At 46.4% G+C, this 22,454-nt stretch overlaps 1 protein-coding gene across 4 annotated transcripts in view; it reads right to left on the bottom strand.

Moving 5' to 3' along the window:
• Positions 1-1,348: 1,348 nt before the first annotated feature.
• Positions 1,349-22,454, bottom strand: part of SHISA6 (shisa family member 6) — a gene marked incomplete at both ends in the record, with an annotated part of 243,178 nt that continues 222,072 nt past the window's right edge. For 2 of the 4 annotated variants that reach the window (XM_081219155.1, XM_081219157.1), the window contains 3 exons: positions 1,349-1,899; positions 3,561-3,713; positions 7,512-7,568. In XM_081219155.1, the coding sequence (XP_081075281.1) occupies positions 1,349-1,899; positions 3,561-3,713; positions 7,512-7,568 (761 nt within the window). The remainder of the gene's footprint in view (positions 1,900-3,560; positions 3,714-7,511; positions 7,569-22,454) is intronic. The other 2 variants (XM_081219156.1, XM_081219158.1) reach the window with 1 other exon arrangement.

Genomic DNA, 22,454 nt, shown 5'->3' with positions numbered 1-22,454 from the left:
GCTCAATGCCCCTTTCAGGGGAGCGACTGGGGAGCTACCCAGTTAACTCCCAGACCAATAGCCTGGAGTACCACTATTTGCGTCTGCTAATGGGTCTCTGTCCCTTAGATCGAAAGGAGGCACTGGTTTGTAGAAGCAGCAGCCAGGAGAGAGTCATGGAGCTGCAGGAGAATGGGAGAATGGGAGGTGGGGGAGGGGTGGGGAAACAGGCAGAGAGAGCAAGTTCTAAACAGAGAAGGGGCCAAGCAGGGGGCAGTGATGGGGAGAGAGGAGCAGGCAAGGTGCAGGACAGCCACCTGGGGTCCCCCTTGGCTGGGGCTGAGCTGCCCCTCTATAGAAGCCAGAGCCTCTGTCCTGCCTGACGTGCGTGGTGGGAGCCCTGGGCGATGGGAATGGGCGTCACAGTGGCCTCTCCACCTCCGCTCTCCGGCCAGGGGCAGACGCCTCTTGGGAGAAGAGCAGGGGAGGGGAAGGCAGGCCAGAGTGGCAGGTCACAGTTCAGACCTAGAGGCCTGGAGGAAGTGTGGAGATCACCAGGTTGCTGGGGAGGGCACCCCAGAACTCCCTGCACCCCGTCCCTGCTCTCTTCTGGAAGGACTAGAACAAAGCCCCAGCGAACCCAGGGGTGGAATCTGAGGCTGGGGGAGGGGCAGAGACTTGTGGGCGGGGCAGCCAGCTGGAATGGGGCGGGGTTCCCACCCGTGGAGAGGCAGCTGAAGGAAGGGAACCCCTCCCTGTCCCGGGGCTTAGGGGAGGGGCACAAGGCCCCAGGGGGTCGGCAGAGGAAGGGCCACCCAGTGGGGACCAGAGAGTTCCAGCAGGCAGAAGAGAATCATTATTGTGCTTATGGACACAGCAGCTCCCTGGCTCTGAGAGAGCGAGCGGGCAGTTTTTAGGCACTAGAAGATTTCTGTGATGCGGTTTTAAGTAAATGAATGAGACCGAGTAGCCTATTCGGTCAGGGTCAGCCCCTTGACTGCACCCACTGGCCAATTCAAACCCAGGCAGCTTCGGGCCAGGATCAGGCCAGGGTCTCTGAGCCCCCAGGACGGGGAGAGGGGATGTGGGACTGAAAGGGAGTAGGTGACAGTCGGGGGTGGGGGCGAGACTGGGGCCTAGCCCCGCTCCTCCCTCCCCTTCGATTCTTCTGGAAGAGTGAGGGTGATCGCTCTAGATCCCAGGTCCGAGCGCGCTGTGCCAGACCACCGGCCGTGTGCCAGGAGTATGGCTTTCCGGGCAAGGGCGGTGCACCCCCAGCTCCTACAGAGGGGTCGAGGGAAGGGAGCCATCCGGAGCCGGAAGCTCTGCTCCAGGCCCCTCTCGACCCCTGGCCTGCCTGCCCTGCCGGTCACACGGTCACTTCTGTCTTGCTGGCTGTGTAGCAAGTGTGGTGGCCTGGGATGTAGTGCAGCTGTTCCACGGTGTTGTGTCTGCGTGAGGCAAAGGCCTGGCGCTTGGCTGCCGTCTGGCTGTGGCCCAGGGTGGCGCAGGAGTTACTGGACGCACTGGGATGGGAGTGCATCTTGGTCATGCGGTAGCGGTCCAGCACGGGCGTGGACACAAAGACATCCGTGTGCGAGATGGCCCGCGACAGGGACTGCTCGGGGAAGGCCGTCCGCTCCGGGGACAGCAGCGGGTCCTGGGAGTGCAGGCGCTCCGTGGAGAGCAGCTGCTCGTCCGACAGGATGCGGTCGTAGGGCATGCCGAACTCATCCGGCAGGCGCCGCTCTGGGGACAGGACCCTGTCCTGAGACATGGCCCGGAGGGGCCGGCGGGGTCGCTCTCGCGGCAGCGGCTTCTGGTGGGACATCTGGATGACGTTGAGGGGGAGGGTGCCACGGGCGGCCAGGTCGGGCAGGTGCCGCCTTCTCATGTAATACTCGTCTGCCTCCTTGTCAGCTGCAGGGGAGAGAGACAGTTCGAGAAAGCAAGAGAGAGAGAGAGGAGTGAGCTGGGGCAACACTGTGACAGTGCAGCCAGGATCCAACAAGGATCCTGCAGCCCAGACAGGTAGAGGCTGTGCTTCTCCAGACCCCAGGGGTCTTGTTAAATGCAGAGTCTGATTCTGACCTAGCTCTGGGGTGGGTCTGAGAGTCCGCATCTCTAAGGAGCTCCCAGGCAATTCTGATGCCCCTCGTCCCTGGACCACCTTGAGTATCTGGGGTTAATGGACTCCCTCGAGGTCTCCAGGGTGTTCATGGCCGAATAGATGGCAAGCCCGTGACCCTGAACTCCTGCTCCAGTGCTGCTCCTGCCACGCCATGGTCCCGAAACAGAACAGCTCCCTGGGTCTTGCTGAAACACCCAAGGAGCAGCCGGCAGCTTTCTGATGAGGCTCAGAAGCTCTCTCCAAGGAAGTTGGGCTGCAGAACCAGACTCCTGCTAGAATAAAGCAGAATGCTCCATCCAGGAGGGGCTTGTGAAAATGCTTACTGGTAACTTAGAAACATAGTAACACCTTCTCTGGAGTAACAGCCTATGCCTAGGAAGCCAACACATGGGCATCCAGCCTCCACACAAGCACAGAATCAAGTCTACGCGTGCTTCGCCTCTGCCCACAGCATGAGCAGGCCCGGACAGTCCCACGTGTGCACCTCGTTCAGATGTTCCGCCCATCTCTCCGTCCACGAGGCCCCCCAGGCTCACCCTTGAACTCACCCAGGACATGCACAAGCCTTCTTTGCCCCACATTTCAGGAATGAGGCCTCCTACAGACAGCCTTCCAGATCTCTGCAGAATGTGTGATTCCCATTTTTAGCCATAGAAACTCACTGTTCCACCTTGGCGGTGGCTGATATGGACTCATGGGCTGAACTTCTATCACAATAGGTTACCCTGTACTGTCAAGCACAGGCTCGGCCCTGTAGCTGGGTGGTCATCGAAATAGACTCATTGGGAAATGGAGGCAGAAGGTCCAGGGGTTGGAAAGCTGGAAGAGAAGACCTCTCCTGCCATGTACCTTCTTGACACTGTAACATCTGAAACCCATCAATCCCTAGAGCTCCCCAGACTCAAATGGCAGAGCTGGGACCATGGGATGTACTGGGCTCAACTCATGAAATGGGGTGTGTGCGTGGAGTGGGGAGTCTCAGGTTCCCAAGACAGTGTTAATGGGGTTAGGGAGGGAGCTGGTTTATGGGCCCTTCTACAGCCGGTCTCTGGGAAGAGTCTCAGAGAAAGCTCTGGCATTGAGAGCCTTTACTCCAAGACAGATAGAGAGCAAGGGAGGCCCAGGGTTTGAAGAAGGCAGGTGTGGGGTGAGGCTTGGGAAAGGCTTTCTCCTGTAGTTAACCTGGTACATGAGTTGAAGCACTGCTTCCCATGGGAATGTGGCTCTGAGGATCCCATGGCCTCCATTCTACTGAGGGAGAAGATGGACTCACACTCTGAAGAACAAAAACAAGGGACTTGTCTGTTCTCTTCTACCGTGCTACACCTTGCTCTTTGTTCTTGGGACACCCCACTCCCATGCCCTCAGGTGCACAGCAAGAGAGTGAGACACAGGAAGATGTTGTGGAGGCCCCAGAGGCAGACCCCAGCCCCAGGAAAACCCCACTTACTTAGCCTCTTCAGGGATGAGTACTTGCTGGGATGGGTCTTCACTGCAGACTCGTAGGATGGGGGCAGGTGGGCCAAGTTCTGGAAGGAGCGGGAGAAGGAGAGGTCATAGGGCTCAGTGGCCGATGTCAGGATGTTGTTCATCCGAGGCTTCTCTGCAAAAGAAGGGAGGGGTCATGGCATTAGTGGGGACAAAGGCTGGGGGGAAGGCAGGAAGGAAGCATTCAGGTTCCATCTCTCATCCCCATCCTGCTTTCCTGGCCCCCTGTGCTAGGACACAGGTGATGCGGGTGTCTCAGCCTCCCTCAGTGCTCAGCTTCAGTTGCCAACAGGCTGGGGGGCAGGTGCTTTTGGCTGCACTGGCCATGATGGCAGGTTACCCTTCCTTGAATGGCAAACTCTTTCTGCCGGTATATCACTGGGCTGTCTGATGAAAATGTAAGCCTCATGGAGCTGAGTGGGGGGTGTCATAAAATCATCTATTTTGGTGTGAAGGTTCTATCCTTTCCCCAATAGCATTAGGCATACTAGCTCTCAGGCTCAGAAAATATCTGAGTTTGAAGGAGGTAGAGTGACCCATCTTGTCTGCATACCCATAGGACTGGGTCCAGGACCCAGCTCCACCAAGACTACAACCCACACTGTCCGCGAGGTCATTTCACCTCTCACACCACCCCTTCCACCTTTGGCTTCTCCAAGCCCTGCAACTGACAAGCCACTGTGAGCTGCAAAGCCACTTCCTCTTGTTCCTGCTCCTTCCTCTGAAGCCCCCTTAGCCATCTCTGAGCTGCTGGAGGAAGGAACGTGGGCAAAATGCCTAGTACATCATTCTGTTTTCCTCCCTCCATCCCTTGAGATTACAAAGTCTAAGAGAGAGAAGGGAGAGTTGTTCAGTGCCAGACCTGGGGAAAGGAAGTGGGGAAGACATGGAAGGAAAGAACAAAGAGAAGTGAGGTGAATGACTCATGAGGTGAATGAGTTGGGCTGGGCTCTGGGGGCCAGATTAGGAATAACACAGGAGTCGGGGGAAGAGGAGATGCAGGTATGGGTGCTGAGTGGCCATGAAGATGGGGTACAAAAAGGAATAGAGATCCAAGGCAGGAAGACAGGCATGCCTTGGTGCTTGACTGACTTGAAGCACGGCAAGAAGTTAACAGGTATGGCTGGGGAAACAGTGGTACCATTCCCAGAAAGGAGGCAGCTGGGTGGCTCTTGCATCATCCCTCCATCCTCTTGGTTTGGGACATCCAAGAAAGGGCAGGCTCTAACTTTGGACAAATGTATCCGTGGTCTGTGTCTCCCTATGCCTCTTGGCAAAGAGGGTGCTGTGAACCGTAGGACAAAGAGGACTCCTAGGCTTGGTCCAAGGGCAACCTCAATACAGGGAACTCCTGGCTTCTGTATCCCTTCCTGCCTTCACTGGTACCCCCAACACTGGGGATGGAGCCAGGGGAGCCCAGCCAATGAGCTGGTGTTCGCGCCAGCTCAGTACATATGTGAGGGGGTGGGGGATGCTCTACATCCCTGAGTGATCAGAACATGCTGTACTGAAAGAGCCTCCCTGACACGGATCGGGACAGATACCAGGAAGTGGAGTGGGTAGGAAGCTGGGAGCACTGCTACCCAGAGCTGGCTAATAGCCACAGCCCCTTAGCTCTGGTTTCTTCACTTCTGGCCATGCTGGAGAAGAACGAACTTCCCTCTGCCTGTTGGCATCATACTCCCACTGAGGGCATCACTCAGCTCACCCACTTCCAAATGCAACATTTCTGGATGCTCTTACCCCTCACTGTTCTCCAAAACCTGCCACTGAGCCAAAGCCAGACCTTCCTTGCTTTTTCCCTCCACTGTGATTGCCCCTGCCCCCTTGCTCATGCTCTCTCTCCTATTGCTATGCCCTTCCTTATTCTTCCTCTATCCAAATTCTCCCTTCCCCCAAGGCTCTTCGCTATGACAACATCACATCTTTAAAGCCGAGAGAGATACCTGATCTTCAAGCCCCTATTGCTCTTCTGGTCAATACCACCCAGTTTAGTGTCTATGTGGTCTCTGATCATTTGACTCGAGTTGGTCTTGCTGATCTCCAAAGATTGCAATCTCCTTGATAGCAGAAGTCTTGCTTTCCAATTTTTCTGATGCCTTCATAGTGCTTGGCCCAAAATAAGGATCCAATGAATGCTCATGTGCTAATCAAGTAGACACAGGCTGCCTCTTCTCTTGAGAGCTGCTCTGCCAGCTCCTGGGAAAAGTGTAACATCTAAGGGAGGAATGCAGAGAAAACCCTGCTTCCACTAGGCTGCGAGCTGTTCAAGGACAGGGATCGGGTCTCATCTACCCTCATCTCCTCGCACCAGGTAGAAAAAGAAGACAGGAAGAAGAGGAGGGAAGAATGCTTCCTCCTTTTGTATTCAGGGGCTGCGCTTGTGTTGGCTTCTTCCGGGGAAAACCGGCTCATGGTTACTCTTTCAGAACGATAACTGAGCAAGCAGAGCATCCTCGTTTGCCTCTTCTGGCTCCTCTCCCTGCTGCTGCTTCATCACCATGGGCATCCCCCGGGCTTTCTGCTCCCGCCTTCTGCTTTTCTCTTTCAGCCTTCTTGCACAGATTGCCCCTACTCCCAAGGCTTCTGTTACTGCTTCCAAAGCATAACTTACATCTTCAGCTGTCATCTCCCTCCAGACTTCATGTCTGCATCTCTAACTGCCTGTTGAGTGGTTTTTCTTGCAAATCCTACAGTCGTATCCGGCTCTCGATGTCCAGATCCAAGCTCACTGTCAACAGCTCCATCCTCAGTACACTGGTTGCTTTCTTGATTCCTTAGATTGTGTTAATAAGACCCTCCATTCTTCTCCTTGATCGTGGCTTTGCATTTTACTCATAATGGACTCTCATCAGCCATATTCAGTTAGTACCTAAGTTTTCCCAATTCTTTCTATAAAATGTTTCATATCTGAACCCTTCTTTCTCTCCCCACTGTCCACATCACCACTGATACCAGCTTCTTGTAACTGATCTCTCTGATTTCTTCCAGTTCTAATTTCTCCTAGGCCCGAAACCTGAAACACCTTATTAAATCGTTGCTTTCATCATATATTTCCACTAGGAGCTGAGCACTGGAGGGGGACATCAAAATAGTCCACTTTTGTTCTCCGAATTATAATGCAGAAATAGAGCAGATGAGGGGTAGGTCTCTCTGCCAGGTGAGCTGCAGAATTTATCTTTGTTTTGAGTTTCTCTCTCACTAAAATTTAATGGTGTTTTCATTATTGCACAGCAAAGACAGAAGAATGAAGATAGCTCACAATTTATGTGGCTTTCATGTTCTACCAAGTTTTGAGCACATACCAAAATATAGTTGTTCACTGTAGTTCCAAATGGTAAGTTGTGATCTGGTGGGAGGACGTTGAAAGCTAAGAGGGAAACATGGGTTTGTAACCCTTTGGCAATTTGCTGCCATGCCTGTGTTCTGCAACTTTCAGCTTCTTCCTCTGCTGGGAAGCTAAAGCTCAGGTCATCCAGTTGGGTTTTGAGTTTTATTAAATCTTAATTAGTTTGGGGAGCATCAATAGAATTTTTCACATCTAATGTCATTCCTAAATGGTACCACAAGTAGCCTTGGGCAAAGGAGAGTGTTCACTCCTTGCTGTGGACACATGGAATTTATGGCTGCAAGAAGTGATCAAGATTGCAAGTGAAATGCATTAAGAAAGGGGCTTACTCTTTCCCTTTCATGGCAGAAGATCGCTCTGATATTGGAGACAGACACTAGGGGGACAATTGTGTAAAAGTGAGAGTGAGGCCTTGTGGCCCTGGAGGAGGGCGGGTACCTGGCTCCTTACACCTTAGCTTCAGTGAGCCAGTGACCATGTTTGATGCCATAATAGGCATCAGTAGTTAGGATGGAGCCACTTGGAATGAGGATGGAACGCAGAACACTCTCAATCATCTCTCACCATGTGTAGGGGTCTGGGTAGCGCTGCTTAAAATCGGATGGTTATACTGATGATCACCTGAAAATCACAGAAAAAAATTTTTTTAAAGAAGAGTTCAGGAATTCCGTGGTCTCTCCAATACAGAAGCACCTCTCTTGACTTCTACTATGCTTCTCTGAGTCAAAGATAGCACTTCTAAAAAGCTCGGACCTTTGGCTACCCTAGAAATAGGGCAGGGTCCTTCCCCTGCTGTTTTTGTCTCTCTCCTTCTGCATTAGGGCTTCCTCTGTCACCATGATGACCCACCCACATCTGTGGATCTGGCTGACCAGCAATAGAGGCTTTGTTGGGGTGGAGGAGGAGAAGGATGGAGACTAGGGGACATTTGGCAAATACACACATATGTGAGATAGAGAACTGAGCAGGGGAAATAGATCCTTTTTTGGGGAGGAGGGTGTTCAGGTATGGTTAGCCAGGAAGAGGATGCTGTAACTTAAGGTGCTTACACTTTATGGGACTTTGACTTGTCCCAGGTCTTTACACACAGGTATCTGGGTGCATCCTGAGATGTGGCAAGCTGACATGAACTGCCCACTGCCTGGGATCTGGAGTCCTGTGTTCTAGGCTCTGCCCTGCCTATAAGTAACACAGCCTGATATTTCAAAAGCATTGGTTTTAATTAATAACGCAAAAGTCCACATTGATTGAACAAGCCACAAAATTAATAGAGTCATAGTTGCTAAAGCCAGGAGTTCAAGGTATTCTGAGGGCTTCTAAAACTGAATGGTTTGGCTTACCACTAAAGCACAATTCAACATTGTATTATGGCTTCAATTTGACATTGTATTTTTGGTTTTTGTTGGTGCATGCATCTAATTTCAACTAAAGCAAGGGAAAGAGGAGGCATGAGGTCTTAGCTTTAGTTTTAAACCATGGGTCACAGCTCTGCCATCCTCTTAGGTCTAGGTCTGCTTCCATTTCCTGGATGAAACCATCTTTCCTACCTTTGGCATTATACCTTCTGGCTACTCATTCTTTCTTTCTTTTTTTTTTTTTTTTTTCCCGCGGTATGTGGGCCTCTCACTGTTGTGGTCTCTCCCGTTGCGGAGCACAGGCTCCGGACGCGCAGGCCCAGCGGCCATGGCTCACGGGCCCAGCCGCTTTGCGGCCTGTGGGATCCTCCCGGACTGGGGCACGAACCCGCGTCCCCTGCATCGGCAGGCGGACTCTCAACCACTGCGCCACCAGGGAAGCCCTGGCTACTCATTCTTAAGCTCCTTCACTAGATCCCTTTTTCTCTTTTATTCTCTAAATACTAGTGCTCCATAAGGCTCAGGTGTCTTCATGAAGACTTAGGCTCCACCTTCTTGCCCAAATTGATAGGTCTCAAGTCTACACCTCTAGCTTGAGGTCCATCTGGTCTGCAGGGTTAGATTTTAAACTGCTTATGGCCATCCCTGTGAAATTCCTGCTCTTAGCCCAAACCATCATGTCCCAAAGTGAGCTCATCATTTTATTCTCCAAATGCTCAAGCTCTGTCCATGGTACTGACGTTCCATGGGCTTGGAAAGCGAAACTTCAGTCCTCATTCACCGTTTCCCTCCCTTCATCCTCCGTATCCATCCAGTGAATCCCCAAATCCTCTTCCTATGACCATATCCTAAATCCACAATGCATTTTTTTGTTCATATTTCTCTTAGTTCTAGTCTCTGGCCATTTCCAAGACAAATCATCCTGTGTGCTCCTACCAGACAAAATTTCCCCTACCGATGGAATCATTTATATCATTCCTTTGGTTCAGAGCAGGGTCTTTAAATAGTCCTGGACTCTATCCAGTGGGGTATAGGCTTGGGCGGTAAGCCAGCATTTCTCACATGAAGATATTCTCCCTTCCCAAAACAGAATATTAAGTAGTATCCAGGGAAAAACTATTTGCCAAATGCCGGATCTGGATCTGGACTTAAGCAAGAAGAGAGAATCCAGGAAGGGAGATAAAGGATAGATTTGTTCGGCTTGTCCTCCAGAGGCAAGGAGAAGACCAGTTTCATTGTTTTTTGTTGTTATTGTTATTTTTTGGTTTGTTTTTAAACACTATGGCAGCATCAAATAAACAGTTGCAAGAAATGAGAGAACCCAAGTTAAATGGTGGCAGTTAGAAATACTTCTAATCTTCCTTCTCAGAATCTAGGTGTCACCAGGAAAGGGAGATGATTCAGGTTCATTTAATAATCCCTGGTAACCAGCTATGGCCCAGGCTCTGTGCTAAACACTTTCATATTTCTTTCTTTCTTTCTTTCTTTCTTTAATCTTATTTTTTGACTGCATTGGGTCTTCATTGCTGCGTGTGGGCTTTCTCTAGTTGTGGCAAGTGGGAGCTACCGTTTGTTGCAGTGTGTGGGCTTCTCATTGTGGTGGCTTCTCTTGTTGCAGAGCACGAGCTCTAGGCACGCGGGCTTCAGTCGTTGTGGCACACGGGCTCAGTAGTTGTGGCTCACGGGCTCTAGAGCGCAGGCTTAGTAGTTGTGGTGCACAGGCTTAGTTGTTCCGTGGCATGTGGGATCTTCCTGGACCAGGGCTCAAACCCGTGTCCTCTGCATTGGCAGGCAGATTCTTAACCACTGCACCACCAGTGAAGTCCCTCACATACATTTTTTAAACTAGTCTTTGCAATGATTTTCATTTGAATTTATATTATTGACCTACTGATTTCCAGACACTGCAAAAAACTCCTTAAATATCTTATTTGAAGTAATTCTTATAATTTTGTTTACAGATGAGTTTACAAACAGGATAAATGTCTTGAACTTAGATATTTTGTTTACAAGTGCAGGGCTTTTCCTTTTGTTTGAACCTTCAAATATTTTGCTAACATTTGATTTTTTTCATATACTGGCATTAAGGAAAAAAATTTAAAGTATAGAGGTGAAAAATTAAGCCATCTTAAAATAACCATTGTGGCATTTTGTTATGTTTTCTTTTGTTTCCCTCCCCCTATACATTACTATGTGTATGTTTACATACACACACCCGCACACTTAATATTGCAATGAATAACCATTTGCATTTTCACTTTGCACAAGTGAGAACCAGATTACAATGCTTAAAATGAAGAAAAATATGGTGATCTGATCCTCACACTTGTACGAAATAACAAATGCATAAGGTTATTCATTGTAGCATTTTTATAGTAGCAAAAGAAACAACCTAAATGTTCATACCTATATGTACATACACACACACAGATTAAGGTGTAGTTTCCACATATGTAAATAAGCATATACTGCTTTTAATCTGTTTCCTGTATACTTAATGGACAACATGTCTTGAATATATTTTCATGTTTTGAAATAGTCTGTTATATGATTTCACAATAGTCTTTTCTATAGAATAGTCCATTGTGTCTATATATATATATATATAGACATTCCCCTATTAACCTATTAATGTGTATTTGGATTGTTTAAAAGTTCAATAAATGTACACCAAACAACCTTGAACACAGCTCTTTGTCCATGTCTTGTTACTTTAAGCAAATAACTGAAAGCAGCATTTCTTGGTCAGCACACTGCCAATTGCCTGGTGATGTGATGAGGTGGGTTAATGGATTTCCTCATATTGAACTATTCATCTATTCATAGGAAATACCTTACTTGATTTTTATGTCTTATTCTTTCATTACAACACTGGATCCCATTTGCATATATCTTATTTAATTCCTATGTATTCATAAAGAAAAGATGCATTTTTTGGTGCTAACGTGGCAGGTTTTTGTATCAAGATAATGATTTTGTAAAATCAAGTGCATAGTGTTCATCCTTCTGTATGCCTTGAAACTATTAATAGAGCATATGAAAGATCTGTTCTTTGAAAGTTTGAAGGAAGGCAATAATAAAAATGCCTGGTATCTTTTGGGGAGTCCTTCGGTTTGCAGGGTGGTAGGGGCCTGGCTTGTTATTTCACTGACTGTACAACAACAACTTCGGGAGACAGATGTTGTTATCATCACCAATTTAGCATTAAGGAAACTGAGATTTGGAGAGGTTGAATAATTTGCCCAACAGGTGAAGCTGGGATGCAAATCCAGGCAGGCTGGCACTAGAGCCCACATCCTTATGTATCCTGCCTGTCATACCTGGCAACATTTTCCTTGCATATTGATTCATTCACATTTTCTAATTCTACCTTCAGTTTGTAATTTCTGTTTTTCTTAAATCCATCAAACATTTGAAACTTTATTAGCTTAAAACTGTAACATACCCTCAGAAAACTTCTATATAGGAAATTATATTCCTTTTCTCAGTCTTAATGTTCTGTGTTAATATTTTCTGGATTAGCAATTTATTCCCTTTATTCTTCTTTTTCAAACAACTGCCTCTTTACACATCAGGGTTTTTTTCCTCTTCAAATCATGATTTGTTAATTCCTGCCTCCTAATTTTCTTTGGTTTGGTTTGTTATTCTTTTCTAATTTTTGAGCTTGAATCTTTAGTCCATTTATTTTTACTCTTTTCTGTCAACAACATCGGGTCTTTACCTCTGAATTTGTCTCTGGCACAATCCCATGAGCATCAATATGCAATGTTCTTATTGCTGTTAAGTCCTAAATGATCTGTAATTACAGCCTTAATTTTCTCTCTGACCCAAGATTTCTGTAGAAGAGTGTTGTTAACTTTCAAAGTGTTTGGGTTTGTCGGTTTGAACTTTTGCCATTTTATTGTATTGCAGTCAGAAAACAGGGCCTGTACAATTTCTGCTTTGAGGAATTTATTGAGGTTTTCTTTTGGGGCCAATATATGATCAATTTTTTGTGAATGTTTCATGAGTTATTAGAGAAGAGGTATTATTTTCTTCTCATAGAGTATAAGTTGACATATATCTATTAAATCAGATACATGAAATATATTATTCAGTTCCTCTCTATCCTAACTCATTCTTTGCCTACTTAATCTGTCAAAGACTGAGGGAGGTGTCTCCAGCTCTCCCACTATTGTTGGGTTCCTGTCATTTTCTCTTTGTATTCGTTATAGAATTGGTTTTACATATTTCATAGTTACATTGTTCAGAACAAAAAAAGCTCATGGTGCTTATGTCTTCTTTGTGGCTTGTACCCTTTATCAACATTAAATAACACTTTCTGTCCTATTTCATGCCTTTTTTTTGCCTTTAAGTCTGCTTCATCTGATATTTATATTACCAACCCAGCTTTCTTTTTGTTTGCATTCTTCTGATAAACTTTGCCTATCCTTTTGTATGTAACCTTTCTGTGTCATGTTGTTTTATGCTTATCTCTTGACAAGAGTGTACAATTTTACGAAAATTTACCTATGTGCTTTGGCGCTTTCTGGGTTGTCTTGGTGGCTAAAAATGAGTCCTTCTGGCTCAGAAAATTGTCCTTCCTTCTACTGTTGCATCCCAGCTCCCTGTTATACTTGTATGTATATGATATAATCCTGCTGCCCTCCACACACCTCAAACTCTAAATCATGGTTAATTGACTAGATATGAATACCTGACTCACCTGGGCCAATTGGAGCTCCTTCTCTAGAAATTAGGAACCATTAAAAGAGAGAGATTTGGTCTCTCTGCATGGCTGGACCTATGACATGTAAACTAGGTAGCTATGGCCAGTCTTGTAGATTTGGAAGAGAGAAAGTCAGTCTTTAGAGACTATGGCACATCATATTTTACAAAAAATGGTGACAGTTATATTTCTAGTCCCACACGCTGTCCCAAAACCTTCCCATTCTCCCATGAGATATGGTCTCTTCTCCATGAAACTGGAGGGCCTTCCTGACTGCCTCAATGAGCATCGTGCAGCAGAAGTAACACTGCATGCCTTCCACAGCTCTCTCTCTTTTGAAACATTCAGCCTTGGATCCCAGCCACCATACTGTAAGCAAGTCCAGGCCATGTGCAAAGGCTGCCTATAAGGGCTGACAGCTCCAGCTCAGGTATCCATCAACAACCAGTGTCAACTGCCTTTGACTGCATCAACTGTCAACAGATGTTTGAGTGAGAAAGACTTCAGATGATTCCAACCCCCAGCCTTGTAGATGTCCAAGCTAACACAAGTGGATCAGAGACGAGCTCTACCCACTGAACCCTGCCCAAATCAGAGATGTGTGAGCAAAATAAGTGTTGGTTTTATTGTATTGTTTTCTAAAATTAAAATTTTAAATTTGAGATCATTGTAGATCCACATGCAACTGTAAGAAACAATACAGATATCTTGTGTATCCTTTAGCCAGTTTCCCCAGTAGTAACATTTTGCAAAACTATAGCACTATATCAAAACCAGAATATTGACATCGATACAGTCAAGGTATGGAACATTTCCATCAGGAGGCAGAAATGATTCCTCATGCTGCCTTTTTACAGCCACACCCACTTCCTTTCTCCATCCACCCCCTCACTAACCCCTGGTAACCATTAACCTATCCATCATTTCTATAATTTTGTCATTTCAAGAGTGTTATATGAATGGACTCATACAGTATATAATTTTGAGATTGGATTTTTTTCATCAAGCATAATTCTCTGCAGAGTCATCCAGGAATGCATCAATAGTTCATTCCATCTTATTTCAGAGTAGCAAATATTCTGTGGTGTGGATATACCACAGTTAAACTATTCATCTGTTGAAGGACATCTGGGTTGTTTTCAGTTTTATGATATTATGAATAGAGCTGCTATAAACATTCATGTGAACTTTTTTGTGTCCAGATAAGTCTTCCCTTATCTGGGATAAATGCTTAGGAGTGCAGTTGCTGGATTGTTTAGTAGCTACATGTTTATTTATTTATTTATAAAGAATCTGCCAAACTGTTTACCAGAGTGGCTGTACCATTTTACATTCCCACCAGCAATGAATGAGTGATCCAGTTTCTCCACATCCTTGCCAGCATTTGGTGTTGTCACTGTTTTTTATTTTAGCCACGTTTAGCCTTGATAGCTATGGAGTGATATCTTTGTAGCTTTTGTTTGCATTTCCCTAATGGCTAACGTTGTTAAACATGTTTTCATGGGCTTATTTGTCATCTGTTTATTTTCTTCAGTGAAATGTTTCTTGATTACTTTTGCTTACTTTCTAATCAGATTGTTTACATTTTTCCTGTTAATTTTTGAGAATTCTTTTTATATGCCAGATAATAGTTATTTGTAGGATACATGGTTTGTAAATATTTTCTCCCAGGCTGAAGCCTATCTTATCCTTTTTTTTTTTTTTTTTTGGCGTTACGCAGGCCTCTCCTGTTGCGGAGCACAGGCTCCGGACGCGCAGGCTCAGCGGCCATGGCTCACGGGCCCAGCCGCTCTGCGGCATGTGGGATCTTCCCGGACCGGGGCACGAACCCGTGTTCCCTGCATCGGCCGGTGGACTCTCAACCACTGCGCCACCAGGGAAGCCCTTGTCATCCTTTTAACATGGTATTTTGCAGAACAAAACTTTAAATTTTGATGAAGCCTAATTTATCAGTTTTTTTTTTCCTTTATGGATTGTGCTTTTGGTGTCAAGTCTAAAACCTCATTTCCTGGCCCTAGGTCCCAAAGATTTTCTCCTTTCTTTCGACATGTGTTATAGTTTTATGTTTACATTTAAGTCCATGATCCATTTGGAGTTAATTTCTGTATAAGGCATGAGATTTAGGTTGAGGGTTTTTTATTGTTGTTTGTTTTTTGCCTGCAGATCTGATGTTCAGTTGCTTTAGAGCCTTTTAAAAAGGCTCTCTTTCCTCCACTTAATTGCTTTTGCACATTTGTCAAAAAGTCAGTCGAACATATTTCTGTGGGTCTATTTCTGGGTTTTCTATTCTGTTCCATTGATCTACATGTCTATTCCTCTGCCAATACCAGACAGTCTTGATCATTGTGGCTACATGATATTTCTTGAAATTGAGTAGACTGATCGCTCCCACTTTATTTTTCCTTTTATGATTATGATTATTATTTTTTTTGCGGTACGCGGGCCTCTCACTGTTGTGGCCTCTCTCGCTGCGGAGCACAGGCTCCGGATGCGCAGGCTCAGCGGCCATGGCTCACGGGCCCAGCCGCTCTGCGGCATGTGGGAAATTCCCGGACCGGGGCATGAACCCATGTCCCCTGCATCGGCAGGCAGACTCTCAACCACTGCGCCACCAGGGAAGCCCTATTTTTCCTTTTAAAAGTTATTTTAGCTATTCTAGTTTTTTTTTTTTTTTGCCTTTCTGCATAAATTTTAGAATAATATTGTCTGTATCTTAAAAATTCTTGAGAAGATGTTGATAGGAATTCTGTTAAATCTGTATATTATTTGGGGAAAATTGTCATGTTTACTCCATTGAATTTTTCATCCCATGAGCGTGATATGTCTCTATTTATATTGTACAATTTTAATTCCTTTGACATTTTTATTATATCTAAAAGTTATTTTCTTGGGACTTCCCTGGTGCAACAATGGTTAAGAATCTGCCTGCCAATGCAGGGGACATGGGTTCGAGCCCTGGTCCAGGAGGATCCCACATGCCCCGGAGCAACTAAGCCCGTGCGCCACAACTACTGAGCCTGCGCTCTGGAGCCCGCAAGCCACAACTACTGAAGCCCACACGCCCTAGGGCCTGTGCTCTGCAACAAGAGAAGCCACCGCAATGAGAAGCATGCACACCGCAATGAAGAGTAGACCCCGCTCACCACAACTAGAGAAAGCCCGCATGCAGCAACGAAGACCCAACACACGCCAAAAATAAATAATAAATAAAATAAAAATTTAAAAATAAATAAATATAAAGTTATTTTCTTAGTGATTGCTCTAGGGATTACAATATGCATCTTCACTCATTACATTCTTTAGAAGTAACTTATTAATAGTAGAACATGGAAACTTTCCCCAATGTTGCTCCAATGAGCCCTCCCCTATTGTACTATAATTGTCATATATATTATCTATTTATCTATCTATCTTTCTACCTATCTTTCTATCATCTACCTATGTATATGTATACATGTTATACCCAATACTACAGTATTAAAATGATTTACAAAATTTTAAGTCTTTTCAAAAAGTTAAGACATGAGAAAAATATGTGTGCTGAGTCTCTCACATTAACCACATATGTATTGTTTCTGGTGTTTTACATTTCTTCCTGTGAATTTGAATTACTGCCTGGTGCCGATTTCCTTTCAGCCCATGAACTTTCTTTAGTGTTTCTTATAAGTCAGGTCTGCTATCAGAGAATTTTCTCAGTCTTTGTTTATCTGAGGATGTCTTTATTTCACCTTTGCTTTGGAAGGTTAATCTTGCTGGATATAGAATTCTCGGCTGATAGTTTTTCTCTTATCACTTCAAATAGGTATTTCCAACTGCCTCTGGCCTCCATGGCTTCAGATGAGAAGTCAGCCATTAATCATACTGATGCTCCTCTAATGTGGTGAGAGGGCAAGGGTGTCACTCAACACTCCAAATCGAGTGGGTCCCTTCTGATTTAACAGTAGCACAGATGCCAGTACACATAGCCTGCCCCATCCTGGCAGAACCTCTGTGATGACTGATCTGTGGGGAGGCTGGGAGAAGTCCTAGGCAAGAATGTCATAAACTCTTACTATTCCTACCTGAAGTTCAGCAGTTTTTCATACATAAACACTTCTCAGATGGTTGGGTACTTTTTGATCAATTTTTAGAGAACTGAAATGGCTGTTTGTATCAATTTTGTCCAGTTTAGCAGCTGTTTGATGAGGAGAGGATTTGCTCACCTTCTCACTGGGCTTTGGCTTACCTCCTCCAGGTTTTAGGATACTTTCCCTGATCACACCCCTGCTCCTGTTTCTCCACCAGGCTGGGGGGGGTGTCTCCCTTGCAACCTGGAGACCTCGGTGCTCAGCCAAAGAGATGCTGGGGGGAGGTAGGGAAGAAAGGGGAGCTCTGGCTGGGTCCTTAGACTCAAGGTGGCTCAAAGGTGTTTTCAAGCCTTTTGTATCAGTAAAGTCCCAAATACATTTTAGGCTGAGCATTTTGTATCCACAGAGAATGAGATCTGTGTCCAGACTCATTCACACATTTTAATAGTTAGAATATTGGCTGGGAAAAGTAATTTGGTATTGAAGACACTTCGTAGGAGGGCATAATAGGTTCCAAAATTCCTCTACCCTGAGATAAAGGGAATTACTTCTTGCTAAAACCTGACATATTTTCAGAAATAGAAAATTCCACATGAGGCTTTTTGCTGGCTTTGCTGTAAGTGGGAACTCCGTGGTCCCCTCTATCTCTTCTTGGTTGCGAGGGGCAACACTGATTCCATGTGAAGACCACCTGGGGCTCACATCAAAGCAGGTACTTGTGGGTCCCTCTAGAACAGTGTTTCTAAGACTGGCTCCATGAAATCTTGTAGATTCCTTGGAATTGCCTCAAGGGCTACTGTATAAGAGATAGAATCTGGTGGGTGATGTTTTACACTGTTGCCCCGACCCTGGCCTCACCCAGAGCAGCTTGGTTTCCATCTGTCTTCTGTATTGGGCTTCTACGTAAGATTCATTTGGAGAGACAGTTCCAGTGTTTACAAGTTTAAAATCAACTGATCAAGCTCAGTATCTCATCTTAATGGTGAGAAAAGAGGCCCTAAGAAGTGAAGTGACCTGCCCAATATCACAAAGTTGGTGGCAGACAAAGGACTAGGTCTTACTTGTATTCTTTCATGGTGCATCATTGTCCAGAGCTTGTGGACAAAGACTCCCTTGTGTCCTCCAGCAGGGGTTCCAAAGAACTGTGCATTTTCTGGTGGCTCTGCCCCTCTTTGCTAGCTGCACGTGGCTGTAGTGTACACCTGGCTTCCCTGAAATGCTTTGAATTCTGGGGGAGGAGGGAGAATGGGGGGTGGTACTGGGTCAAATAAGTGTTGGATCTTATCCTTCCTCGTGGATATTCACCATGCATGTTAAAAGCTCCAAGAAGTCTAGCCATAAATAACCCATTTAATTAGTTATTTGACCATTTTTTTAAACCTAACGGTCAGGGTGCAGACAGGAAACAGATACACAACCAATTGGGTATTTTAAGGGGACTCTAATAAAGGAACTATCTTCAAAGGTGTGAGCAGGATGTAAGAAGCCCATAAAGGGTAGTACAGTACCCTGGGACTAGTAAGAGTTGGGGGCTTCATTCAAACCTGCCCTGACTGGTAAAGGAAGGGAGTGGCTTCTGCAGCCTAACGTGGGAGAGAGCTGTGTAGACAGGCCCCCTGACCTTTAGATGAGGGACAAAGCCAGTCCTCCACGAATGTACCATGAGGTAGCCTAGGAAATAAGTCTCCCAACTTCACTCTCCTTCATCCCTTTGATCTCTTGCCAGGATTCGCTGTTTACCAAACCCAACTAATATCCATAGAACAAACTATCCCAGTGAAGCAGTCCATAAAGGTCAGCACCTAGGAGACTGAGTAGGGTGGGGAGTCAATATGGAGGATCAAATGGAAAAACCATCCAACGCAGACGTGCTAACTCTTCCTGACAAATGCTACTCTACGACATCCCGAAGATGGTCTATGGGGGTTTGGGCAGATGGTGTTCTAGGTAATGGAGTTTTGGGGTGAGTGAGCAGCTAGTTTGTTTGTTTTTTTGGTTTTTTTTTGGCTGCGTTGGGTCTTCGTTGCTGTGCGTGAGCTTTTTCTAGTTGCAGCGAGCAGGGGCTACTCTTTGTTGTGGTGCACAGGCTTCTCATCGCCGTGGCTTCTCTTATTGTGGAGCATGGGCTCTAGGTGCGCGGGCTTCAGTAGTTGTGGGATGTGGGCTCAGTAGTTTTCGCGCATGGGCCTAGTTGCTCTGTGGCATGTGGGATCTTCCCGGACCAGGGCTCGAACCCGTGTCCCCTGCATTGGCAGGTGGATTCTTAACCACTGCGCCACCAGGGAAGCCCAGCAGCTAGGTATTGATGTGGGAAAGTCAAAAGCAGAATTCATGCCCTACAAAGAGTAGGGAGGCTAACAATTCCAGGAATTTGCCTGGAGCTCCTCTCTACCCGTGATGTGATGTGCATACAGTGTGTTGGATTTGGTCTCTCCTTGGACTTATCAGTGGATCACATCTCCATTCCCTCAATTCCCACTCTCCCCTCCCCCTTCTCCTTCAGGGAGTCCTGGGCCTTGGCACAGTGCCCAGTCACGGCCATCAGCCTCCTGATGGATTGAGCTGGATAACATAATTAATTAGCGCTCAGGACTCATGGATCAATATGCTGACAAGACTATAAAGTGACAAAACAATCTCCATCGGAGCTCCAAGGCTGCTTGAAGGAAGCAGAGAAGTAAGGTGGGGCCCACACACCGAGAGCATCTGTGTAGCCCATCCGTGGTGAGCAGGCCTCTTAGAATTGGAAGATTCTGCAGCCCCCCACCCCCCGGCCTCTGCAGTTGTGGACATTGCTGGATCCGGCAGTGAGTTTCCTCATATTGGTGTCTGGTTTAACTGCTAAGGGAAGTGGCTAGTTTTCTCTGTGGAGCAAATAAACTGTGTGCTTACATGTGTGTGCATGCAGTTCTGTGTCTGCGTGTTTGCTTATGTGCGTGGTTGGAAGGGGGAGAGGGTGATTTGGTTGGTGGTGGACATTCCTGGTGTGAATTCAGTGATAGATGTAGCAAAAGCAGTTTCCGTTGAGTGAGTCAGAGGAAGGTTACAGGGAACAAATAATACCCAAAGACATCAACAATGATGGGATTAATGGGCTCCTGAGAGTACAAAACAGAGGTAGTCTGCATATTGGTTATAGATTCTCAAGTCTCTGGTCTCATCAGCACACACTGGAATTGCTATGATACCCTCTGAATTTCCTCCCTGCCTCTAGCCTTTGCCCCTTTGTGTCCACCTTGCGCACTCCTGCTAGAATAGTCTTCTTTAAAGAATTACTTTTAGAGAATTTGTAAAGGTTACTTTCCATTTACAGTTATTACAACATATTGGCTATATCCCCCGTGTTGTGCAATGCAGCCTTGAGTCTGTCTTACACCCAATAGTTTGTACCCCCCACTCCCTCACCCCTATCTTGCCCCTCCCCACCTCCCCACTGGTAACCACTAGCTTGTTCTCTATATCTGTGAGTCTGCTTCTTTTATGTTATCTTCACTAGTTTGTTGTATTTTTTAGGTTCCACATATAAGTGATATCATACAGTATTTATCTTTCTCTGTCTGACTTATGTCACATAGCATAATGCCCTCCAAGTCCATCCATGTTGCTGCAAATGGCAACATTTTCTTCTTTTTTATGTCTGAGTAGTATAGAATAGTCTTTCTTAAACACCAATTTCACCCTGGCCTTTAGCCTGTAAGTATTACAAACTACCAATAGGTTAAAGCTTACAGAGCACAGGCTCCGGACGCGCAGGCTCAGTGGCCATGGCTCACGGGCCCAGCTGCTCCGCGGCATGTGGGATCTTCCCAGACCAGGGCACAAACCCGTGTCCCCTGCATCGGCAGGCAGACTCTGAACCACTGCGCCACCAGGGAACCCCAGGAAATAGTATTTTTGAAAGGATCCTGGGTGATACATCTGCAGCTGGAATCTGGACCACACTTTGAGAAATGTGGCAGATGTCACTGCATTTTCATATGATTTAGGCCTATTTCATCTCCCTCAACACTCCAGTGACTTCTAACGACTGGTTTTCCCTCCGCTTTTCCCAACCCCCATCACCACCTCAGTGCTTTGCTCAAAAACATCTTCCACCTAAACCACTCCTTCCCTCCTCTCCTCCTCCAAACCCTTCCAGTCTTTGGTGATAATACTCCAGTTTCATCTCCACAAAGTCATCCTCAGGTCCTCCAATGCACAGTGATGTTCCTTGCCCTTCTGATAACTGGAGCCTTTATGTCTGCCCCCATTTGCTTTTGGTGCCTACCTGTATATCATTTTGCTTTTTTACATCTCTGTCTCATTCATTCACTCTTTCCAAGATGATTAAATACGTCGGCATGTAGGGCACTTCTCCCCAGCTATGAATACATTGAACATTGTTGGAGGTGGAGACTGATTGTACTTCTTTTGTGTTTACCTTAACACCATCCTCCCTGGGCTGGGCCCCTCGGGGCACTTGTACAATTTGTTGATGAATGAATGAGTCAATGAATCAACTCTTGAGGCAGTGGAGGATGGGCAAGAGGCCATGGCAATGACATTCGATTGCCCATCCTCCTTTCTCTCTTCTCGTTCTCTCCCTCTTCTTCTTCAGCTCAGAGTGGCAGATTTTTCTGGGCCTGTAGCCAAGTGTGTGGGTTGTAATATTTCGTATGTGTCTGAGTATGAGTGTGTGGGGAGGCATAAGGCACCCCTCCTTCCCCACCTCAAATCCAACCCACATTTCACACTTCTTCTTGAGGATTAATTGCCATTCTAATGCATGCCAGCACAATGCCTTTCATCTTCGGGGCTTGAAAAGGTCGATGCAGAGAGGCAGGCCTGTGAGTCATGGTGTCGGAAGGTGGGATTCCTCCCAAGCTGACTGGCTGGTTGCCAATGACACTGTGAGGTCCCCCATCTCTGTGCTTCCAGCCATTCTCTCTCCTCGCCTTGGTCTTCTCCTCTTCAGAGGCTTTGACGACGGGTCCCCGGGGTCCCACCCCTGAGAGTCTGGCTTCACGTCAGCCCCTCCCTAGTGGGCCTGCTCTGCTTCCCCACTTCTGGCAAGGACTGTCATTTTCAATGCTGCCTGAAGAAAACGGCCTCACATGGATTGTCAGTCCCACAGAGGAAAACAATGTGTCTTCTGCCAGATTCACTTAAAAAGACAAACTTTGGGCTCCCTGAGAGAGCTGCTTGCCACCTGCTGGGATCTGCTTCTCCAGGAGAGCTTTGGCTCATCTGGGCCTGGAGGCACCCGAGCAGTGTTTGCTCTGCTTGCAGCTATTGTCATCACCACAGGAGTATTTACCATCCCCTCGACTCCAGGGGACTAGTCATCCACCTGGTAATAAAGACTTGAGCATATTCCTGAGAGCTGTTTAAATCATAC

Source organism: Mesoplodon bidens (assembly GCF_964165515.1).
Source record: "Mesoplodon bidens genome assembly, chromosome: 19".
Classification (NCBI taxonomy): Eukaryota; Metazoa; Chordata; class Mammalia; order Artiodactyla; family Ziphiidae; genus Mesoplodon; species Mesoplodon bidens.
The sequence above is the reverse complement of the archived record's forward strand: the minus strand, read 5'-3'. Positions and strand labels throughout refer to the sequence as shown.